Source organism: Marmota monax, unplaced genomic scaffold (assembly GCF_021218885.2).
Source record: "Marmota monax isolate L192 unplaced genomic scaffold, Marmota_monax_Labrador192_F-V1.1 WCK01_AAM20220418_F8-fsc00083, whole genome shotgun sequence".
In the NCBI taxonomy this organism is placed as follows: Eukaryota; Metazoa; Chordata; class Mammalia; order Rodentia; family Sciuridae; genus Marmota; species Marmota monax.
In genome coordinates this window covers 2,557,475-2,576,505 of record NW_026692848.1, presented here as the reverse complement: position 1 = coordinate 2,576,505, position 19,031 = coordinate 2,557,475, and the positions used below count along the sequence as shown (strand labels likewise).

At 54.6% G+C, this 19,031-nt stretch overlaps 1 protein-coding gene across 4 annotated transcripts in view; it reads right to left on the bottom strand.

The window, feature by feature from the left end:
* The window catches only part of Rps6ka2 (ribosomal protein S6 kinase A2), a 298,320-nt gene that overhangs the window by 38,171 nt on the left and 241,118 nt on the right, over nt 1–19,031 (bottom strand). For all 4 annotated transcript variants that reach the window (XM_058580916.1, XM_058580915.1, XM_058580917.1 and 1 more), the window contains 5 exons: nt 18,767–18,873; nt 15,412–15,449; nt 14,224–14,366; nt 8,747–8,817; nt 7,177–7,265 (listed from right to left, as the gene is read on the bottom strand). In XM_058580916.1, the coding sequence (XP_058436899.1) occupies nt 7,177–7,265; nt 8,747–8,817; nt 14,224–14,366; nt 15,412–15,449; nt 18,767–18,873 (448 nt within the window). The remainder of the gene's footprint in view (nt 1–7,176; nt 7,266–8,746; nt 8,818–14,223; nt 14,367–15,411; nt 15,450–18,766; nt 18,874–19,031) is intronic.

Genomic DNA, 19,031 nt, shown 5'->3' with positions numbered 1-19,031 from the left:
TCTACATTAAGTTTCCAGCCCAAGCACACATGAATCAAAAGTTCCTGGGAAAATGGACTCAAGAATCCAGACTCATGTTCTTCAACAGTGACAATGACGTAGGCTCCTATCTCTGGGGTTCAGTTTCCATGTCAAGAGACCCTGTGGCAGTCCACTGGCCTTGATTTCTTCATGGGGGATGTGGGTGTGATACACATAACAAAGACATGCTGCTCTGCTTGTGAAGAATTCATTCCTTCACCGCTTTCTGTTCAGCTGCACCCCTCGTAACACAGCAATCCACTCATTTCACTGTGGGCTTCTAAGCGCTCAGTAGACTGTTCCCAAAAGGTTTTGATATATAACAAAAACACACTCATAGTTCTCTAACACCTGCAGATAGCTCTGGGGAGTGTTAATTCCTGGTCCTTTGCCATGCTCACACAAGATCCACCTCTAATCCTTTTGGGAACGCTCAGAACTAGTGGGCTGATGCTCATATTGCTGCTGCCTGCTTTCCCTGACTGGCAGACTGTAAACATCCCAGGGGACTCCAGAATTGATCTAAATACCCGTTATGCTTTTTTTTTTTGCTTTTTACATACTATTTTATTTGTGTGTGTGTGTGGGACTGGGGACTGAACCCAGGGCCTCGCACATGCTGGCAAGTGTTCTACCCCTGAGCTATTCCCCGGCCCCTCCTTTTTTATTTCTTAATTGCTTATGGGTTAGCTGAGCTTCACCTCTTTAGTTTGGAAGTATTTAATTTTGAAGTGTCTTCTGCCCATTGGAAATTTATTATTCAGTGTTTACAGTCCTCTTCTGACCGTCACTGTGTCCCATGGAGCGCTGCTGGCAGGAGCCAGGGCAGGTGGCATGCACAGATCTCACCAGCCCCGGCCCACTTGGGTTCTCCAGGGATCTGACCAGCTTCAGTAAGGGGCTGGGGCCATTTGCATGGCTTTGAGCTCGTGCTCTGGGACCACCCAGTGTCCTCACAGAGCAGCCCTGCTGGCCCACCCCTGCTCACAGCAGCGGCATTGGGACTACCTGCCTGTTTTGCACATGGCTCTGTAACTGTGCATGGCCATGATGTGTAGCAGGCATGTGTCATGTTCCGACTCTTGCAGCTGCTGTGCCTTCGTGCTGTATCCCTGTTAAGTCTCAGAAGTGTCACCTATCACCAGCAACAGAAAACGAGAAGAGCAAGCAGGTCCCCTGTATTCTCACCCCAGGGTCTTGTGTATGGAGGCCACACACCATTCCCTTCTTCTTTCATCTTTTCTTCCAGAAAATTTTTCTTCTAGAAAACTCTGGCCTCCACTTCCCCTCTGCAGCCCCTCCTGTACTCCTGTGCTTTGGCCTGGGCTCCCGTGTGCTTCTTGGATTCCTAAAGCCTTTGTTTATCATCCTAAAAGTCCAGAAGAAGGAGGACCATCCTTAGCCCCAGCCTGGTCCAAGCCTGGGGCCCGTGACAGTGTGGCTCGCTGGATTACACGTCACACTTCTGTTGAGGGCCCTCAGCATCTGGGGTGTGATGAGGAAGGGGTGGGGCAGAGGTGGAGGCAGGCGGGTCTGGACCACCAGCGGGTGCCAGTGTGTTGGGGCTCAGAAACTATACCCTGTGAAACCTCGGGGCGAGGTCCTCTCTGACCTTTGCTCTGCCGTCTCACTCTTCCAACCCCTCATCCCAAAGCCAGCCCCAGAAACTGGGATTCCTCTTCTCCAAGGAGGGGCCGAGGAACCAGAGCCCCTCTGCTCCAAGGCCAGCCATAAACCTTCCTCATTATCTAACCTCTGCCCACCGTCTGTGGAGGGGCTGGCCATAAAGAAACCCTCCGATCCGCATTGCGGGACCTGTGCTCCAGAGCGGAGAGCACCAGGCTCAGGAGACTCGCCCAGCAACCCTCGCCAGGCTGTCACATCAGCTCACGCCTTGTCCAGTCAGTGGGTCACTCCTCAACGTCTCCAGGTCGTCCCTCCAGGCTCCTGGCGTGGAAAGCTGTGATTAAGCAAGTCAGCTGCACGCTCTTGCTAGCTTGTCTGTGTTACAGGTGTCACCCTGAATCAGGACGGGCAGGAGGCGTCCCTTCCCACCCCTGCACAGCCACGTTCTGCCAGCTGCCCACAGTGAGCCTGAGCCGGGGACAGTACTGAAGAGCAGCCTCTGCACAGCAAATGCTTCCCTTCAAAGCAGCTCTATCAAAACTCGTCAGTTAAACCATAAAGCAGTACATACAGTTTAAAAGTCCAATTGTCGAGGCTCTGGAGTGAGCAGGGAGCTCCCCTCCTGTCCTACCCACCCTGGACCCCCTGGTTCGCGATTGCCTGTGCGAGTTTTCAGAAACCACTTCCCTCGCTGGCTTCTAAAAACACAAACAGGAAGGCTCTGGATGTTGTGGTGCCATGTGCTATTTTAACTCTTTTTAAACTTCAGCACCTCTCCATGTTATCATGGGTGACAACCTGTTCTGCCAAGACGGCCTGTCCCCTGCTCACGTGGCCCCAGGCTCAGCAGAGCCTCCCTGTGTGAGGGGCACTGTGCTTCTCCTGTACAGCCGTGCCCCTTGGCAGCACATACCAAGCAGACCTGCCCTGCTGGAGAGGTGCTTGGGCAAAGTGCTTACATACTCTAATGGGGAGTTTTCAAACTGACTCACGGAGGAACAGACACACGCCTTCATTCTGAAGTGTCAGTATCTCCTGTTGGGCTTCGCCAGCACTGGGTGTCACCAAAGAATCACCTCTATACCATGATGCAAGGTGAAAAGGGCCAGGACTCTTCTTACAAAGGTGGAGAAGGGATAAAACATCACAAACCACCATACAGATATTAACTCATGAAGAAGTACAGGGCTAGGGACGTAGCTCAGCAGCAGAGTGCTTGTCTAGCATGTGTTCAGCCCTGGGCTCCATCTCCAGCAAAAATTTAAAAAGTACAAAATTATTCCCAAGGAGCAAGAATAGGTGTGCTCTAAATGTTCCTTTGTGGAGGATCTCAGGGAGGATTTCAGGGGAAATCCTGAACCTTGCTGGTGATTTGGATCCCATAAATATAATCCCATAGCTTTAAGCCTGCATTTATATAGCTATCTTTCTTCTTATGCTTTTCTCAACCTTGATATTTTTTTCTAGCCAAATTGCTCTACAGAATAAAAATTCTGTATAAAATTCAGTGAGAATAAATAAATTGAGATTTTTATGCAATTCATTAAATCCAAATGCAGTGAAATTTCAGGAACTTCTTTGGTGGGGAAGAGAGAAAACTTACATCAGTGCAGATTAAAGTGAAACAATCTATATATGAAATAACGACAGTTCATTGTCTACGTCCGATAGACCTGGCACAAGTGCTCCAGGGAAGGACCAGAGGCCACAGGGAGTGTTCCAGAAGCTCCTCTTAATAACCGAGACTTGGAAGAACTGCTGGCGACTTCGGGGTTGCACCCAGCTCTGTGCAGGTACCGCCCCGGCCTGGTTCTAGGTCAGCCCAAGGCCCCAGGGCCTGCCAGTGCTGGCCGTGCAGGAAGGCTCTGCTTCACGTACCCCATGGGGTCGCGCATCAGGTGCGGCAGCCCACTGCTCTGTGCCCACGTGTGCAGAAGGCCCTCGCAAGTCCAGTTTTTCCTCGAGCCACCGCAGGCCTCTCAGCTTCTGGCAGGGACTCTGCCTCAGCTGTTTGAGCCCTGGAGCCAAATCTGCCACTCCCAGGCATGAGGGCAGATCTCAAGCTCTGGGTCTGCTCCTTCTTCTCCAATGCCACTGCAGGGGTCCCCGCCATCCCCGGGAGGGGAGCACAGTGCACAGGACCCTTTGGAGGAGTGGGCACAGCCTTTGTTCTCTCCTGTGTCTAGAGGAAGGAATCATCTCCTGGTAATTTCTGGTTTTGTCTCAGGAAACCAGAGCTGATCAAAGTGACAGAGCCACAGGTTGATTTGCCGGCAGCACCATGTCCTTAGGGCTCTGATCACAGAAAGCTGCAGATGCCAGCGAGGAAGCAGGAAGGAGCGGTGCGTCCCTCAGGCTGACTCCCGAGGGTCAGGCAGCGGAGGGGAAAAATTAGCAGATGAACAATTTTCAAGAACTCCAGTTTCAATACGTGAGGAGGAGGGGGATTGGAGACGTGCAGGGGGAGGCGAGGAAGTAGCACTGCAATCCATTCCACGTTCGTTCCCTCGAAGTCAAGGTGTGATTCACAGCCATGCTGCCTCCGCCACCTCCAACCGAGGGTCAAATTCAGGGTCACATTTTTAACTAGTGACCCCCAAAGGAAGAACACGTCTGCCTTGAGACTGGACAGGAGTCCTATCACCTCCCTGACTGCCTGGGAGCAGGCCTTCCCCAGGGCCAGACACAGCAAGGTGCCCAAGCCTCACAGGCTGGTGACGACAGGGCAGAGCATCGGCTCTGGAGGTGCACGGGGCCATGCCAGGGACCCAGGACACCAGGAGGAACAGGGAGGGATCACAGGGATAGTCCACCCAACTTCATCTCCCAAGGTGGAGGGGTCACTGGACACAGCGGGGTCTGGATGACTGTGCCACCTGTGGGGTGACGGAAGCTCACGCAGTGGGCTGTGGCTGTCTGCAATCTTGCTCTGTCACACTGTTGGCTAAGGCAGAGAACCCAGCTCCTCATGGGACAGCCTTCCACACTGCTGGGGGAACAGGAACAGGGCCCCACGCCTCTCGGGGGAATTTGTAAAAGGGTCAGAAACACGGGTCTGAAAAGCCGTGCGCAGAAGAATGTGACGAGCAGGTGCACGTGCTCCCACAACCAGCAGGGAAGACGGAAGTCTCTCCCACCAACGTGTCTCTCCTCACCGGGAGGGTGCAGACCAGAGCTGCTCCTTCACGGCATGGGGTCCACACCTCCAGGAGGCTGCCAGCCTGCCTGGCCTCTACACGTGGATTTCAGAAATCCACAGAGAGACGGAAACTCCAGGAGCCAGGGTTAGATGCAAGCTGGGGTGTACTGTGACTTCTGCCAGGGTCTTGCCTGCAGCAGCCCTGCACAAGTAGGGACACTGTCCTGTAGGAGACTATCCTCTAAGCTGCTGCCTCTTTCCAAACTCTGCTGCTCCTTGTCAGGCACCAGGAACAGTAGGCGGAATTCCTGAAGGAAGGTGAATGCAGAGAGCTGGGGAGCCGCAGGCCACACAGACGTGGGTGACCTCACCAGCCGTGGTGGTTGGGGAGCCCTCAGTCCAGGAGAAGGAGCCTTGGATCCCACCTGGGGTTGCTGACTGACTATGAGGGAAAGAGTCAAGGCTCCTCCAGCCTGTGAGCCAACATGGAGCCCTGTGTGTACCTGCGCGCTTCCCCAGGACCAGGGCTCTGCTCTGGCCCGGCACATTCCACATTGGGGACCTCGCATCCCACCTTCACCCCTCACCCTGTGGCATCTGGGGCAGCTGCAGCCTCGGGACAGCACTGCTTCCGGGGATCTCCCCTCCCTCTTTGATAGCCTGGGCAGTTCTCTCCCAGGGTAGCTGCCCCTGGCCAGGCGGAGGACATTCTTGTCCTTAGGGTCTATTCTGGAGACACAGCTGTGACGGATGATCCTGCCAGCTGGCTCTCACCAAGCTCACTGGACTGGACCACAGTTTTTCTCACAGACAGGGACCGGATAGGGGTACTCGGGCTGGGCCCAGGCCTTGGGCTGCTGAGGGGCAGCTGGGCCACGGGCCACAGAGGCTTCCCACTTCCCAGCCGCTGTCTCCCCCTGGATTCCAGGCCCTCCCATGTCAGGCCGCAGGGCCCTGCCTGAGGAAGGCCAGGTCTGGAGGCTCACAGTGGGTCAGGAGTACCACTGTCACCAGGGGCGTGGAGACAGGGTGACCACCGGCCTGAGTCAGTGGAAGCTTGGGAAGTGGAAGTTTAAATGTCCGGGATCACGTGGGAGAGCTGGTGTCAAGGCCCGTGGGAATCCTGAGGGGCCAAAGCTGGATGAGAGGCTGAGCGCTAACATGTTCTCAGCGAACCCACGGCGAGGGCAGGGGCTCCCATGATGTCCCCGTGTTCTAAGTGCATGGATACTGACTAAAAGTCACTCTAACTCCGTTTCCCCAAGATCGAGAGTCACTGCGTATCAACTCTCTCACAGATTGTGAAAACACTCCTGGGGACCGTGAGGGTACCCCTCATTTTAGCTTTACTTATTTTAAATTCGTGGTACTGGGCACTGAATCCGGGAGCACTTTATCACTGAGCAACATCCCCAGCCCTTTTTACTTTTTAAGATCTTTAGACAGGGTCTCATTAAGTTGATGAGGCTGGCCTCCAACTTGTGGTCCTCCTGCCTCGGGCTCCCACATCGCTGCAGCACCACAGCATCCAGCTAACTTTGTTTTTAATAACTGAAGGATTACCGCCAATACAGAAGCTCCCTGAAATTAAAGCTGATACGCAAAGGAAATCGCCTCTGAGCTCCCTTTGGGGTTGATTCATGCAGAGAGGAAAATCTAATTATTTTCTCCAAAACGAAATATTTCTGACTTACCTTTTGTCTTCCTTTCTTAATTATGTGTTATCTATGAGGTTTGAGTCCAAGGAACAGTGACTAATTTGTTCCTTCCATTTATGTGTATAATAAGACAACTTGCTGTCGATTCTGTGTGCTATTGGCAATAAATAAATGTTAAGCAATAAAAAGAGCAAGAGAGTCCAGATGAGAATTTAAAAGAGACACCTCCTGGAGTCTACTGCAGCCTTCATGAGCACGTCCCTGTGCTCCCGCTGCCAGTGACTCACCTCCGACCCTACCCTGGATGCCTTAGGGCCTGACCCGAGCCCTCCAGGCTGCAAGGGCAAACACCTCCATAAACCACCAAAAAAAAAAAAGAAAAGAAACAGACCAGCGCTTAGTGAATGCAAACGCTGCGGCTCCTGCTTTAGGGGACCCCAGGGTGGGAGTGGCCGCTCTGCCTGTAGCTCATGGAGTCCCAAAAGTAAGAGGAGCAGAACCAGGGGAGGGTTTTATGTGCAACCAGGGACTTTCAGAGACAGCTTATGACACGTTGACCGTGATCAGACCTCGGGTCCTCGGAGCTCGACAACACAGCAAGTGTCTCCCTTGCTGAAGTCCCCTCTGTCTTCAGGGACCTTGTCAAGGCCAGGCGCACCCTGGGAGAGTGGGTTGGAGGGCTGGAGCAGGGACGGCCCCTCTGCAGCCCTGGGGGTGTCATGGGGCGCTTACCCAGCCGGTTGCAGGGGTTCCGCTTGAAGAGGGCTCTCAGCAAGCTCTGGGCCTCCGAGCTGAGGAACTGAGGCATTCCCAGCTTGGCTCTGAAAAACGGAATTGTGTTCAGATGAGAAGGGGAGACGCCAAGGGCTGCGAGTGTTCTCCATGTCTTCAAGGTCTTGCTCATTTGGCACTAACAGACTCCAAAGTCGCCAGCCGCCATGCCCAAACTGTGACCTGAGCAGACACTTGTACACTTTAAAAGTCTTTAGGGACACCATAGAGATACTGTTAATGTGCCTCATAGCTTTGATATTTGCCATATTAGAAATTGAAAGTACAAATTTTTAATAATTCATGTAAAGTATAATAAAAGCATTAGAACACCAGTCAGGACCCCATTAACATCAACAGCACTTTGAATGGAAATAAATGTTTTCCAAAACCGAGACCCCAGAAAGCCGGCAGCAAGAAGGGTGGCATCCTTGTACTTTGGGAGTCCCTTCCGGTCCTCGGATGCCTGCACTCTCACCTGCCCCTGAGTCTGGCTGCTGTAGTACTGTGAAGAGCATCTGGGGAAGGAGCACCCTGTGAGCCCCAGGAGGGCCTTAGGGACCCCGTTCCTTGGACCACACTGAGGACCAGGGCACAGAGCTCAGTGCTGACCCCTGACTCTGCCACTCCCAAGTGACAGGCATGAGTCTGCACCTGGGCTTGTTGGAGGGGTCATCCCAGCACCCTGCAGCTCCCCACACAGGGCCGCGCACACAGAAGCCCCCACAGCTGCAGTCGAGGGACTACTCCACAGGGAGGGCGCTGGTGAGAACAAAGGGCAGCACCTCCCTGCGCTTCCTCCATCCATCCTCCATCCCACGTCTGAGGAACTGGCCGCAGTTCAGGTGCCTTTGGATTTCACAGAAGTCACAGGCCCACTGGCAGCAGGATTCTGGTGGTGATCTCAAGGTTAGCTTTGTGACTTCTCTCTTCAAATGGCCCTAATTCCACCCCCTAGCATGGCTGGGAGGAGCTTCCTGGGACCCTGTCACCCACCCTTCTCTGACCCCGTGCTCAGCTCACACTGGGGATGTCATGACCAGGTGGCCCTGGGGTCAGACTCCCGTGGTTCTGAGAGAAGGTCTATTTGTGTGGTGAGTCCTCCTGAAAACGGGGTGGAACTGCCCCGTCAGGCAAAGGCAGGCATGTGACCAGATGGTGCCCACTCCTGTCAGGCAGGCAGGGCGTGGACGCCCATGTGAATGGGGTCGAGCAGAGGGAGGCAGAGCAGACGAGTCTGAGCCTGTGCTAAGAACGTCCTGAATCCCCAGACCCCTGGAATCTGTGTGCCACCTCTGGCTGGTCACCAGGCCCATCTGGAACCCAGCCACTGGGCTCTCCAGGTGATGGAAGCGCCGCGGAAGGAGCGCTGGAATCACTCCAGGGACCTGCCTCACCCACCAGTGATCCTGCTCACGGCCAGCGCTCACGTGCTCGTCCCATGGCCACGGCCTATTCCTCAGACCTGGGGTGAGAACCAGGCTCTGCTACTAGAGGGCACAGACACGCGCTGGTGTCATCACCCACTCACTTAAGGATGAGGGCCATCGTCTCCTTCCGGTCCTTGCCCTGGAACGGCAGCGACCCCGTCAGCATCTCAAACTGCAAAGCAACACAAAGAAGTGTGCGTTCATTAATTTGTCCCAAATCCTGATAAATGGGGCACAGTGAGGCCCACACGCTGGTGCACCAGGGAGACCAGCCTCTGGATCTGACGACCCAGTGGGGAGACGCATGAACGAGGGACGCAGTGAGCGGTACAGCACACCCTCCCATGGCGGGTACGAGGACGGCCGGCCAGGACTGGGAGGAGGGACAGGATTCTGTGGGCTCGGGGACCGTGGTCTGGAATCTCTGGTCTATCAGACATGTATCTCTGACCACTCCTGGAACAAGGAGCTCGGGCAGTGGAAGCCTTTTCCTACCACACACCTGGGACCCAGGGGATGGTGGACCACACCCATCTTGCTCTGTGTCATCCATCAGCTTAGACTCTGAGAAGTGGCTTCAGTGCAGGGCTTCTGAGGTCTTATCCAATCGGCCTGGTCTAACTTATTTTCACTATGGATGTCTCTGCTCCTCTATGATTTTTCCTGCAGCATTTTTTTTTATTAAGAAAATCCTGGGAAATACACAAAAGTACAAAGACCCAAACTGCATTGTCGAAAGAGAGCCACCATTACCATTGGTCACCTCCATCCAGAACTTTCTCAAGCTGTTTTTTTTTTTTTTTAAATTTTTAATAAAGTTTTGTCTACTGAACTTTTCATGAATAATACAACACTCTCTGTGTCCATCATAAAATCTGACATGACGTCCATGGCCACGCCACTGCTCCACTGTGCACCGACTGTGGGACGAGGGGTTCCCCATCTCCTGCCAACACAAGACTGAAGCTACCTAAAAGTGCGCCTAACACGTCCAGGTGTCTGTAGAGTGAAATTACAGAAACGGACGCGTCAAGGCTTTCTTACTGCTACAGGTCTCTTTCTGAAAACAAAATGTTAAATTTCTGCCAGTTCAGGAGTCCGAAGCCCACTCTGTCACGCCAAACTTGCTGTCGATTCTGTGTGCTATTGGCAATAAATAAATGTTAAGCAATAAAAAGAGCAAGAGAGTCCAGATGAGAATTTAAAAGAGACAAATGTGATTAAATTGGAAGTCTAGGATGCTCTGGTAGCAGATGAGCTAACCCCCGGGTACCATAGGGTGAGCCTCTATGAGCCGGTTATACAAATGACCAGCTCCCTTAAAACAGGACCTGTTAGCAAGGGAATTCTTCCTGTCTGGTTCTCCCTTCCGCCCTCTGCACCTCCTGGAGTCTACTGCAGCCTTCATGAAATCCCTGTCCGCGGGGGAGACTGCTGTGGGGATGGGCGCCCCGCGCAGCCTCGCCTTGGGCCCTAGTTGCAGCCTGCCCGGCCGAGGCCGCGCACCACTGTGCTCATCACCATGGATGGAGCTATGATTCTTGCTGGACCTCGACGGCGACTCTCTGTCTCTCTCCGTCTGGTCCTCACTCCATGCGGCTCTTTCTTTTGCAACAAGGACCAGGCGGGAGGCCCCCGTCCATCATTAGCCCACCTGACTCATGTGTGGGTGCTCAGTAAGCCCTTCTCCAGGATGAAGGTGAAGAGGAGTGTGACAGGACAATGCAACTGTTGCTGTGGCCTACTCAAGTCTCGGTGCTTTGGCTTTGTTCTTGGTCCCCAAGAGCCCCCACAGGAAGGGTATCACTACTGAAATGCCTGTTCTGGATCGACTCATAACCTGCAAACTACATGTGGTGAGGCCTTTGCTCCTGTGTGGGGACACCGAGGCTTCCAGAGCACACTGAGAGCCATGGCTGCCCTTGTGTCCCCCACTGGAGCACACCTGCTTGAGGAACTCTACCTGATTCATTCACAACTTGGCACCAAGGTCAGGCCGTGGATGCCCACAGAGGCACTTGGATGAGAAACGGGTCTCGCTGCACATGAGCAGCCACAACATCCTAAAGCAGTGATTCCCTGCTCCCCAAGGACATTTCCCAAAGCCCGGGGATGTTTCTGATGGTCATCATGGGCCTCCTGCTACTCGCATCTGGGCCAGGGAGACTGGGAAACATCCCACAATGCCCAGGATGCCCTGCAACCTCCCACTTAAGGGCTGGGGTGAAGTCCTGCCTGGAGGGACTTTTCATAAACTCAAGACAGGCCTGCCCATAGCTCGGTCAGGACCCCACTCAGATGGCACTGGGGCAGCTGAATAAGAAGACTCTCTGGGAGGGAGACATATGGTCACGGGGAGCCTAGAATCCTAGTTCACCTGGTGGGTCGCCATTCTTTTAAGAAATCAAAAGCATGTTAATAGTTCAATCTGAGCATGGACAAGGTGACCCGTGTTGTGCTTGGGGGTTGGAGGTGGGACAGACCTGGCTCTGTGGCTCGGGGTCAGGTCTCTGGGCAGATGGGCTTGTGTATGGATGGCCTGCGCATAGGAGACAAGTTCACTGACCCTTGCTCCCACAGCTGTGCCCCACAAGAGGCAGGGCACATCCCAAGTGCTGATCCTCAGGTGCTCCCAAAGAGCTCAGAGGAAAAAATGCCTGAGCAAAGGTGACACTCATGTCCTTGAGCAAAACCGACTGCGGGTAGGAGCTCGAAGTGGAAAACAAGGTGATGAGCAGTGGTTGTGGCCACTGTGATGGGCAGTCCCTGGCATGGTCTGCTCTGTTGGCATCAGGTTCTAGAAGGGCGTCTGGGCTGCATTTGCACATGGCAAGCACCTCTAAGCCAGCCTGTGCTGGTTTCCCGAGGCTGACCTTTCTTGACCCTGGCACCTCAGGGGCTCTGTGAGCTGCCTTACGTCACTGCAGTCAACGCAGATGGTTCAGACTTCAGTTGCAGCCCCAGGCTCTGGCCCTCACCAGCTGGGCTGGGCACCAGACTGCAAGGTTCTGAAAACAATGCTCACCTGCCAGGGCCTTTCCAGGGTGATGCCAGCTCATGCCTCCCCAGCCCTGACAGTAGGCGCCTCCCCCACCTCAGCAAGCCAGTGGAGGCACTGTACAGACAAATCAGTGCCACCTGACCTTCACGAGGCTCAGGTGAGACGTCACTAAACATCACTTAGAGCCACCCTGTAACTGCAATGAGAATTTGGAAGCACTTGATGCTTCTGCCCAAGGAAGTGCCAAGAGCCCAAAGCCACCATGGTCAAGCCTTCCATGGCCATCAGTTGGGGCCAGGGCGCAGGAGGGCAGCACCCCAAGAGCGTGTTAGAGCAGCCCCGTGACCTGGAAGCCTTGTGGCACTCTTTGAGCCTTGGTTCTTAAGTCTATGCAGAGAAGGAACAAGGGGGGCCAGGTAGATGAGGGTTGCAGGACACATGGTCTGGGCAGCTCTGTCTCCATGCTGTCCCTTAGGGAGCAGACCTGGGGCCCAGGGCAGCTCTGCGCAGGGGAGTCAGGGGAGGGACATGGGGCTCTGATACTCGAGTGCTGGGGTACACAGGTGTTTGCTATGACAGGTGGGAGTGTGCAACAGTGACACACGGGAGTACGAGGAGACCGAGAGGAAGGAGGGCGGGGAAAGGGCTCCAGAGGTGGCGCTCTGGCCCAGGGCCGTGCAGGGTCATGCACGGGGGATCCTCTGCTGGGTGCAGCTCCAGTTTCCCCTGGCTCTCCCTCCTTCCCCGTACAATGTCTGGCTGTCCTCCTTTCAGTGTGTCCATTCATCTCCTTGATTTGCAATGACTTAGATCAGAAAATAATTTAAGTCTGTTTTATATTATGGGATGGGCCTTGTCATCCTTTCTACAGAAGCAGATTAGAGGAATGTCAGCCCCTCCGACCCCTCCAGCCCTTCGTGCCTGGGCATGGTTGGGGTGAGGTTCCCTCCGCCGACCTTCCCTCTCCAGGCTCTGGCCGGCCTCTTGTTCCCTTAACTAGCAGTGACCCCGAGGGACGAGGGACACCATCTCACAACATCCGTCCATTAGACAAAGCTTCATCCACAGCACCACTGAGGACCAGTCACAAGCCCAGATTTAATCATCTGTCCACCTCTTTGAGGCCTAGAGGTCACTCAGGACAAGTCAAAAAGTGACACATAGGGGCAGGATCTCTGGGAAACCTAGACTTGCAGGGCGGCTGGCCATGTCTCCAGAGGAGCCTGGTTTCTCTGGAGGGTGGACCTGCAGCTTAGTGTTGGTGAAGGTTGATACCAGACTTCAAGCCAAGTCTGCAGCAGGGGTGACCTCAGGGAGGCACTCCTCCCCCAAGTCCACCAAACACCTGCCACCCAGGGCTTTAAAGAAAACCAAGATATTTGGACGGGAGCAGAGCTATCTATGCAAAAATCACCTCTAAGCGAGCAAAGCTAACAATCCCATTAACTTATCTAAAGAAAGATGCTTCCATCGGAAAGGAACACAGGGGAGCCTGAGAGACAAATGTGGACCCCGGCTGGTGGCCTTCTGGAAAGGGTGGATGGCACCTTAGCTGCTGCTATTACAGGTGTGAATTACCATGAATAACAAGATGTTGTCAGCACCCTCCTGACATCCACGGGCCCTTTATGATGCCCCTTGCTTTGCATGTATGAGCCTGTTTCACAGAACATTGAGCTAAATGTCATGCCTCTGCTTGACCAGGCAGCTTCTCACTAAGCTTGGGCTGTCCTGTAGTTCACTGCTGGGGAGACAAGTGCTGGTCCTGCAGGCAGGAGCCACCTTGACCTGACATGGACATCTCTTACTGTGAGTTGAGCCACCTCCAAGCTGGTTTGAGGGGCATCGCCCCACGGTGAAAGGTCAGCATCCTGTGTCCACACAGGCAGGATTCTGAGCCCAGGGGTCAAGAACAGGACAGAGAGTTGGACACCAGCCTGAGGTTCACCCAGGGGGCAGGTCTGAACTGAGGCTGTAGGATGCAGCCCAGGGGTCCTACAGGGGCAGGAAGACAGATGGCCATGTCTGTGAAGGGATCCAGGTTTGGACATTCACAGCACAAATGTGTTGCCACATTCACTTAAGGTCTCACAGCCTGTTTGCTCCTTTGCTAAATGCACAGACGGGAGCCGGGTCGGGACCACTCTTGTCGGATTCCAGTGTCAGAGCCTGCCAACATCGAGGGTAAGTAGAGGTCTTGAGGGCACTGCCTGGGTGGGGAGAGGAGGGGGGAGGAGGAGCACCTGGGATCAGGAAAGGTGGCATCACTGCATCCCTTAAAATTCTTGCCAATCTGTAGGAGTGTTAAGTATCAAGTGCCCTCTCATCAGTCTGCATTCCCACTGGAGTCCCAGTTCCATTTTCTGGTGGTGGGAATTTGGGACTGACAGGTGGAGGAACCAGGAAATGCTCGGAAGCTCCCTCCTCCCTCCTGCTGAGACCACACAGGGCTTCCTGTGTGCGTGTGGGCCCTTCTTGCCCCTCATTCCAGGCTCGCTGGGCTGCCCTGGGGGTGGGGGAGGTTCATTTGGAACAGCTCCCTTTGTGCAGAGGCCCACCAAGGAGGTCAAGCCTTACCATGAGCACACCGAAGGACCACCAGTCGGCACTCTGCGTGTGTCCCCGCCGATTCACCACCTCGGGTGCCATGTATTCTATCGTCCCACAGAATGAATAGGCTCTCTTGTCATGGTCGATGGCCTCCTTGCTCAGACCAAAATCTAGACAGAAGAACAGCACAAGGCACTTCCTCAGTCTCTGATCCGCGTTCAGGACAGTGTCTAACCCCATTGCTACTGTCAACACTGATGTCTGGGTGTCACAAGTGGCTGCCTTCGCCCCTCCCCTTCCCCTCATTTAGGGGCCAGAGCTCGGCTTGGAAAGCGTGACCCAGCTCAGGCGTGCTTGCAGCGGCTGGCAGGCTCCTGAGGTCAAATCTACAACGGGAGGGGATTTCTCTGTGAATCTACAAATTCCAGAGTGCCTCCTAACAATTTCAGAAGTTCATTTCTTGCATCAGACATCGATTTCTCAGGAGACCCTTTTCCATAAATGAGCACCATGGAGGACCACGCACTCTGACTGCAGGTCAGGGGACCTGGGGCTGACAGACATGTGCTGCACCATGGGGACCACGTGCTCTGACTGCAGGTCAGGGGACCTGGGGCTGACAGACATGTGCTGCACCATGGGGACCACACACTCTGACTGCAGGTCAGGGGACCTAGGGCTGACAGACACGTGCTGCACCATGGGGACCACGCACTCTGACTGCAGGTCAGGGGACCTGGGGCTGACAGACATGTGCTGCACCATGGGGACCACACACTCTGACTGCAGGTCAGGGGACCTAGGGCTGACAGACACGTGCTGCACCATGGGGACCACGTGCTCTGACTGCAGATCAGGGGACACAGCGCAGCCTGCTGAGGCCACAATGGGGCTGCAGGACTGGCACACTGCAGGAGGCTTGTTGGCCTGGTCAGGCTGGCTCGAACTCTCCATCTAAACAGCCACGAGGCTGAGGCAGGCCCTGAAGGCAGTTCAAGTAGGGGACGGGGAGTGGACAAGACAGCCTGGGAGTCTCCCTTCCCGACCCTGTGAGGATGCGCAGCACAACAGCCCAAGTCCATGAAAAATTCAGTCGGATCAGAGAAAAGCGTTTGGCAAATTAACATGTGAGGAGGTGAGGGCTGAGACTTAGAGGAGGTCCCCGATTTACCAGGGCTGAGATGAAGCCACCAAGGGAAATGGTCTCTTACAAACCTGTGATCTTGATGTGTCCCTCTTCATCCAGGAGGATGCTGAAAGAAAAGGAGAGAGAGCCGAGGCCTTAGCAAGACCCATCTCAGTGGCCTACAGAGCCCAGCCCAGGGTGGCTCGGTGTCACAAGCCGTCCATGGGTGGCGTGTGGGTCACCGCAAATCAAAGCTTGGTGGATAGACACATCTGGTGTCTGGGAATGACCAGTGGACATTTTCTCTGGCCAATTGTCCAGGGACATTGTGGATTTCTATCCTGCTCCACCATGTACCACACAGCACCTGAGATGGGTGTGACCTGCTAAGATGCCAATCATCCTGCCAACTTCAAGACATCACGCATGGCTCTGCCCTTGAAACCTTACCCCTGCCTTTGATGTACCCCTTAAATAAACTTCCAGAGCCACCTTTCCTTTGTCTAGTTCCAGCTCTTGTGTGGACTGGATCATATCCAGTGCTCCGCTTTTGTAAATGTATTTCCGACTCTTTGTATTGTGTTCTTCACTAATTATCTTGACTGTAAGTTTTCAGGTAGTTTACACCCTCCTCGGCAGGAGGAAGAACCCCCCAGTGAGACGCTGGCTGTCACCCCCGTTAGCTTGGGCATCTGCAATCAGCACCAGCCAGAGGGCAGCACCTGCTGCATGAGGCAGGTCCTCGGATGGCCACCTCCCTGCCCATTCCTGCCCGCGCCTGCCAGCTAGGAGAGCAGCTGGAGGGCTCCTGCTCATGTGTGAGACTGGGGTCTGCAGGTTTAGATCTTGTTGACACCCAGGAATGGCTGGAACCTTCTACCTGTTCTTCATGTGGAAGAGAAGGTTCCAGGAATACCTGGGCCCACTGGGACCTGGTTCCATCTCTTGGGACCCAGCCTCTAATGGGTCTTGTGCACAAGTGTGGGCCTCAGATCCTGGGGTTCCCCAGCTTTATCTTGTGACAAGAACTGGTGTCAGCTTGGCACCCTGTGAGCCGCTGGTCCATCTCATTCTCATCCAGCCCCGGTCACACCGTGAGTTGAAAATTTTCTGCTGGTCACAGTGGCCCTGCTCAGGCACAGTGTGCTCCACTGTAGGGAGTGGAGATGGGCTGCGAGTGGGGCCCTGGGCCACCAAGGAGCGCCCCCTCCCTGGGACAGCAGCTGGAGTCCAGGGATGATATCTTGAGACCCGACACTCCCACCTCTCTCTCTACTTTTTGGATTATCATTAAATCCTGTTCCTAGAGGTCCTGGGAGGTGGCAGCCCAGCCCTAAAGAGACTGGAAGTGAGCTAGAAACAAAAGCCACACTCAGATGTCACACACGTGACATCAATCTGAAAAGGAAGGAAACTGCCCAGGCCACTGCAAGGACGAATCTTGAGGACACTATGCTGCATGAAGTCTCCAGTCACAAAGACAAAGCGCTGTGCGCTGTGCGATTCCACTCTTAGGCGGTCCCTTGAGTCACCAAATTCAGAGACAGAAAGCAGAATGGCGACTACCAGGGGTGGACGGAGGGCTGTGGGTTAGTGAGTAGTGGGGACAGTTCCAGCTCCGTGGGGTGATTGGAGCCCTGGAGATGGGTGCTGGCGATGGCAGCACAACACTGGAAATGTGCTTGGTGCCACCAAACTTGGCACAAAGCCAGGGTAAGGTGGCAAATCTTATGTTGTCTGTATGTTAACACAGCGGGGGAAATCTGCCATGGAGTCAGAGAACAGCCGCTGTACGTGGCAATGTGAAGGAAAAGGTGCAGCACGTGAACTAAGATGATATGCTGTGATTAAGGAAGCAAATGTCTTTGTCTTTGCCTTTTGGTTGTATTCCATCTTGGCCCAGAATTAAGCAACTTTCAAGATTCAGTCCCTAGTAATTCTAAATGAACAGCAAAGCCTTCTTCACCCAGCAATTAAACATCACTGTTTTCAGCTGTAAGGATCTCTGTGTCCTTCAGAAAAGACCAGGAGCCGCTCTCCCTGCCTGGATAGGGGCGCAGGCTTGGTGCTCACAGGGGTCCATCGCGGCTGTCAGCACAGACATTCTCAAGGCTCACGAGCCAGAGGGCAATTAAGTGAGATTAACTTGAAGGGACAGGCCAGGCTCCTGCTGTCACCTCCTGACCAGGGATGTTAGAAGGGGGGCCCAGGGTACAGTGCACTGTGGGACACACAGTCAACTTGGCTCTGAGATGGCAGGTGGCCTCCTGCATCTGCTGCGTGAGGAGACAGGGTGGTCAAGAGCCACTGCTCCTCCTGTGGACTACTCAGGACAGGGCCTTCTATGGTCATCTGCAGATGTTTTTATAACATGGCCAGTAAGATTGTACTGACCGGGAGTAAGTCAGAGCCATGCAGTGTACACCCGGGCAGATGTGCTCAGCATCATAGAACCCAGACAGCCCCACAGAGACAGCCCTGTCTAACAAAGCAGACTTCAGAAGAGATGGTCTCTCTCAGCTCAGGGCAGGTGGGAATGGGAACGAGAGCAGGGGCTTGTGCCCACCCCTGAGCTGGGGGCCTCAGGGCATGGGCTGGGCTCTCTGGCAGGCCCACGCTGTGGCCTCACCAAGTGACACAGGTCTGGGCTATGCTGCTCAGCCTCACAGGTGAGAGGGAGAAAAACATGGGGGACCATGGTTTTCTCAGGCACAACTACTGGTCTGTCCCCTAAATGGGCCACTTGGAGCTGACAGCTCTGAGTCAGCTCCAAACAGCACACATGAGAAAAGACCTGGGAAGGACGCCAGTGGTTAAATTCAGACTGGATTAGCAAATTATCTATAATAATAATATGACAGATCATCGTCATCACAGAAGACCCACAAATCTTAGTGGGATCTTGGCCTGGCTACTCGGGGCCACTGTCTCTTGGGTGAGCTCTCGGGAAAGCTGAGCTGTCACCTAGAAAAGGGCCCATTTCCAAGAGGAGCCACTGGACCATGGGCCCCTGGGCTCTGGGTAGTAGAGGAAAGGGCTCCCTGAGTGGAGCCCAGTGGAGGGGGAGGGGAGGGGAGGGTCAGGCCTAGTCTGAGGCTCCTCAGGGCAGAGGCACCCTGCTGGGGGGCTGGGACAGGAAAGCAGAGCTGTGGGCTTACCTCCACCTGGCCAGCCCCACCTGTGCAGCCCTCACGTGAACCTGGGCTCCCTCGGTTCTGGTGAGGATGAGGTGCAAATGGGCCTAGGAACTTCCTACAAAAACCAGCGGGGCCCCATGTGTAGCTGTGCCCCTTTGCAGGGCGGGGAGGTGGCATCTGTTCACCCCACTCGGGGTTCCAGTGTGGGAAGGGCCAGCGTGAGACCGTCCCTAGACCGCTGTCTGGAATGCACCCCTGGGGAGAACACCAACCGACGGCCACTCAGACCCGGCTGGGTCTCACTCACTTCTCGGGCTTCAGGTCCCTGTAGATGATCCCCAGGCCGTGCAGGTGGTCCAGGGCCAAGGCCAGCTCAGCCAAGTAGAACTTGACATCCTCCTCTGTGAACATCACCTAGTGAGAAGGAGAAGAGACGTCCTGCCTGCTCCACAGCCGCTGGTTTTGCATATCCCACCAGGGAGAGCAGCACCCATCCCAGAAGGCTCCCGTGTGCAAGTCCTGGGCTCCCCCAGCACCCTCTGGCTTTCCAGTGGGAAGGTGAGCTCTGGTCA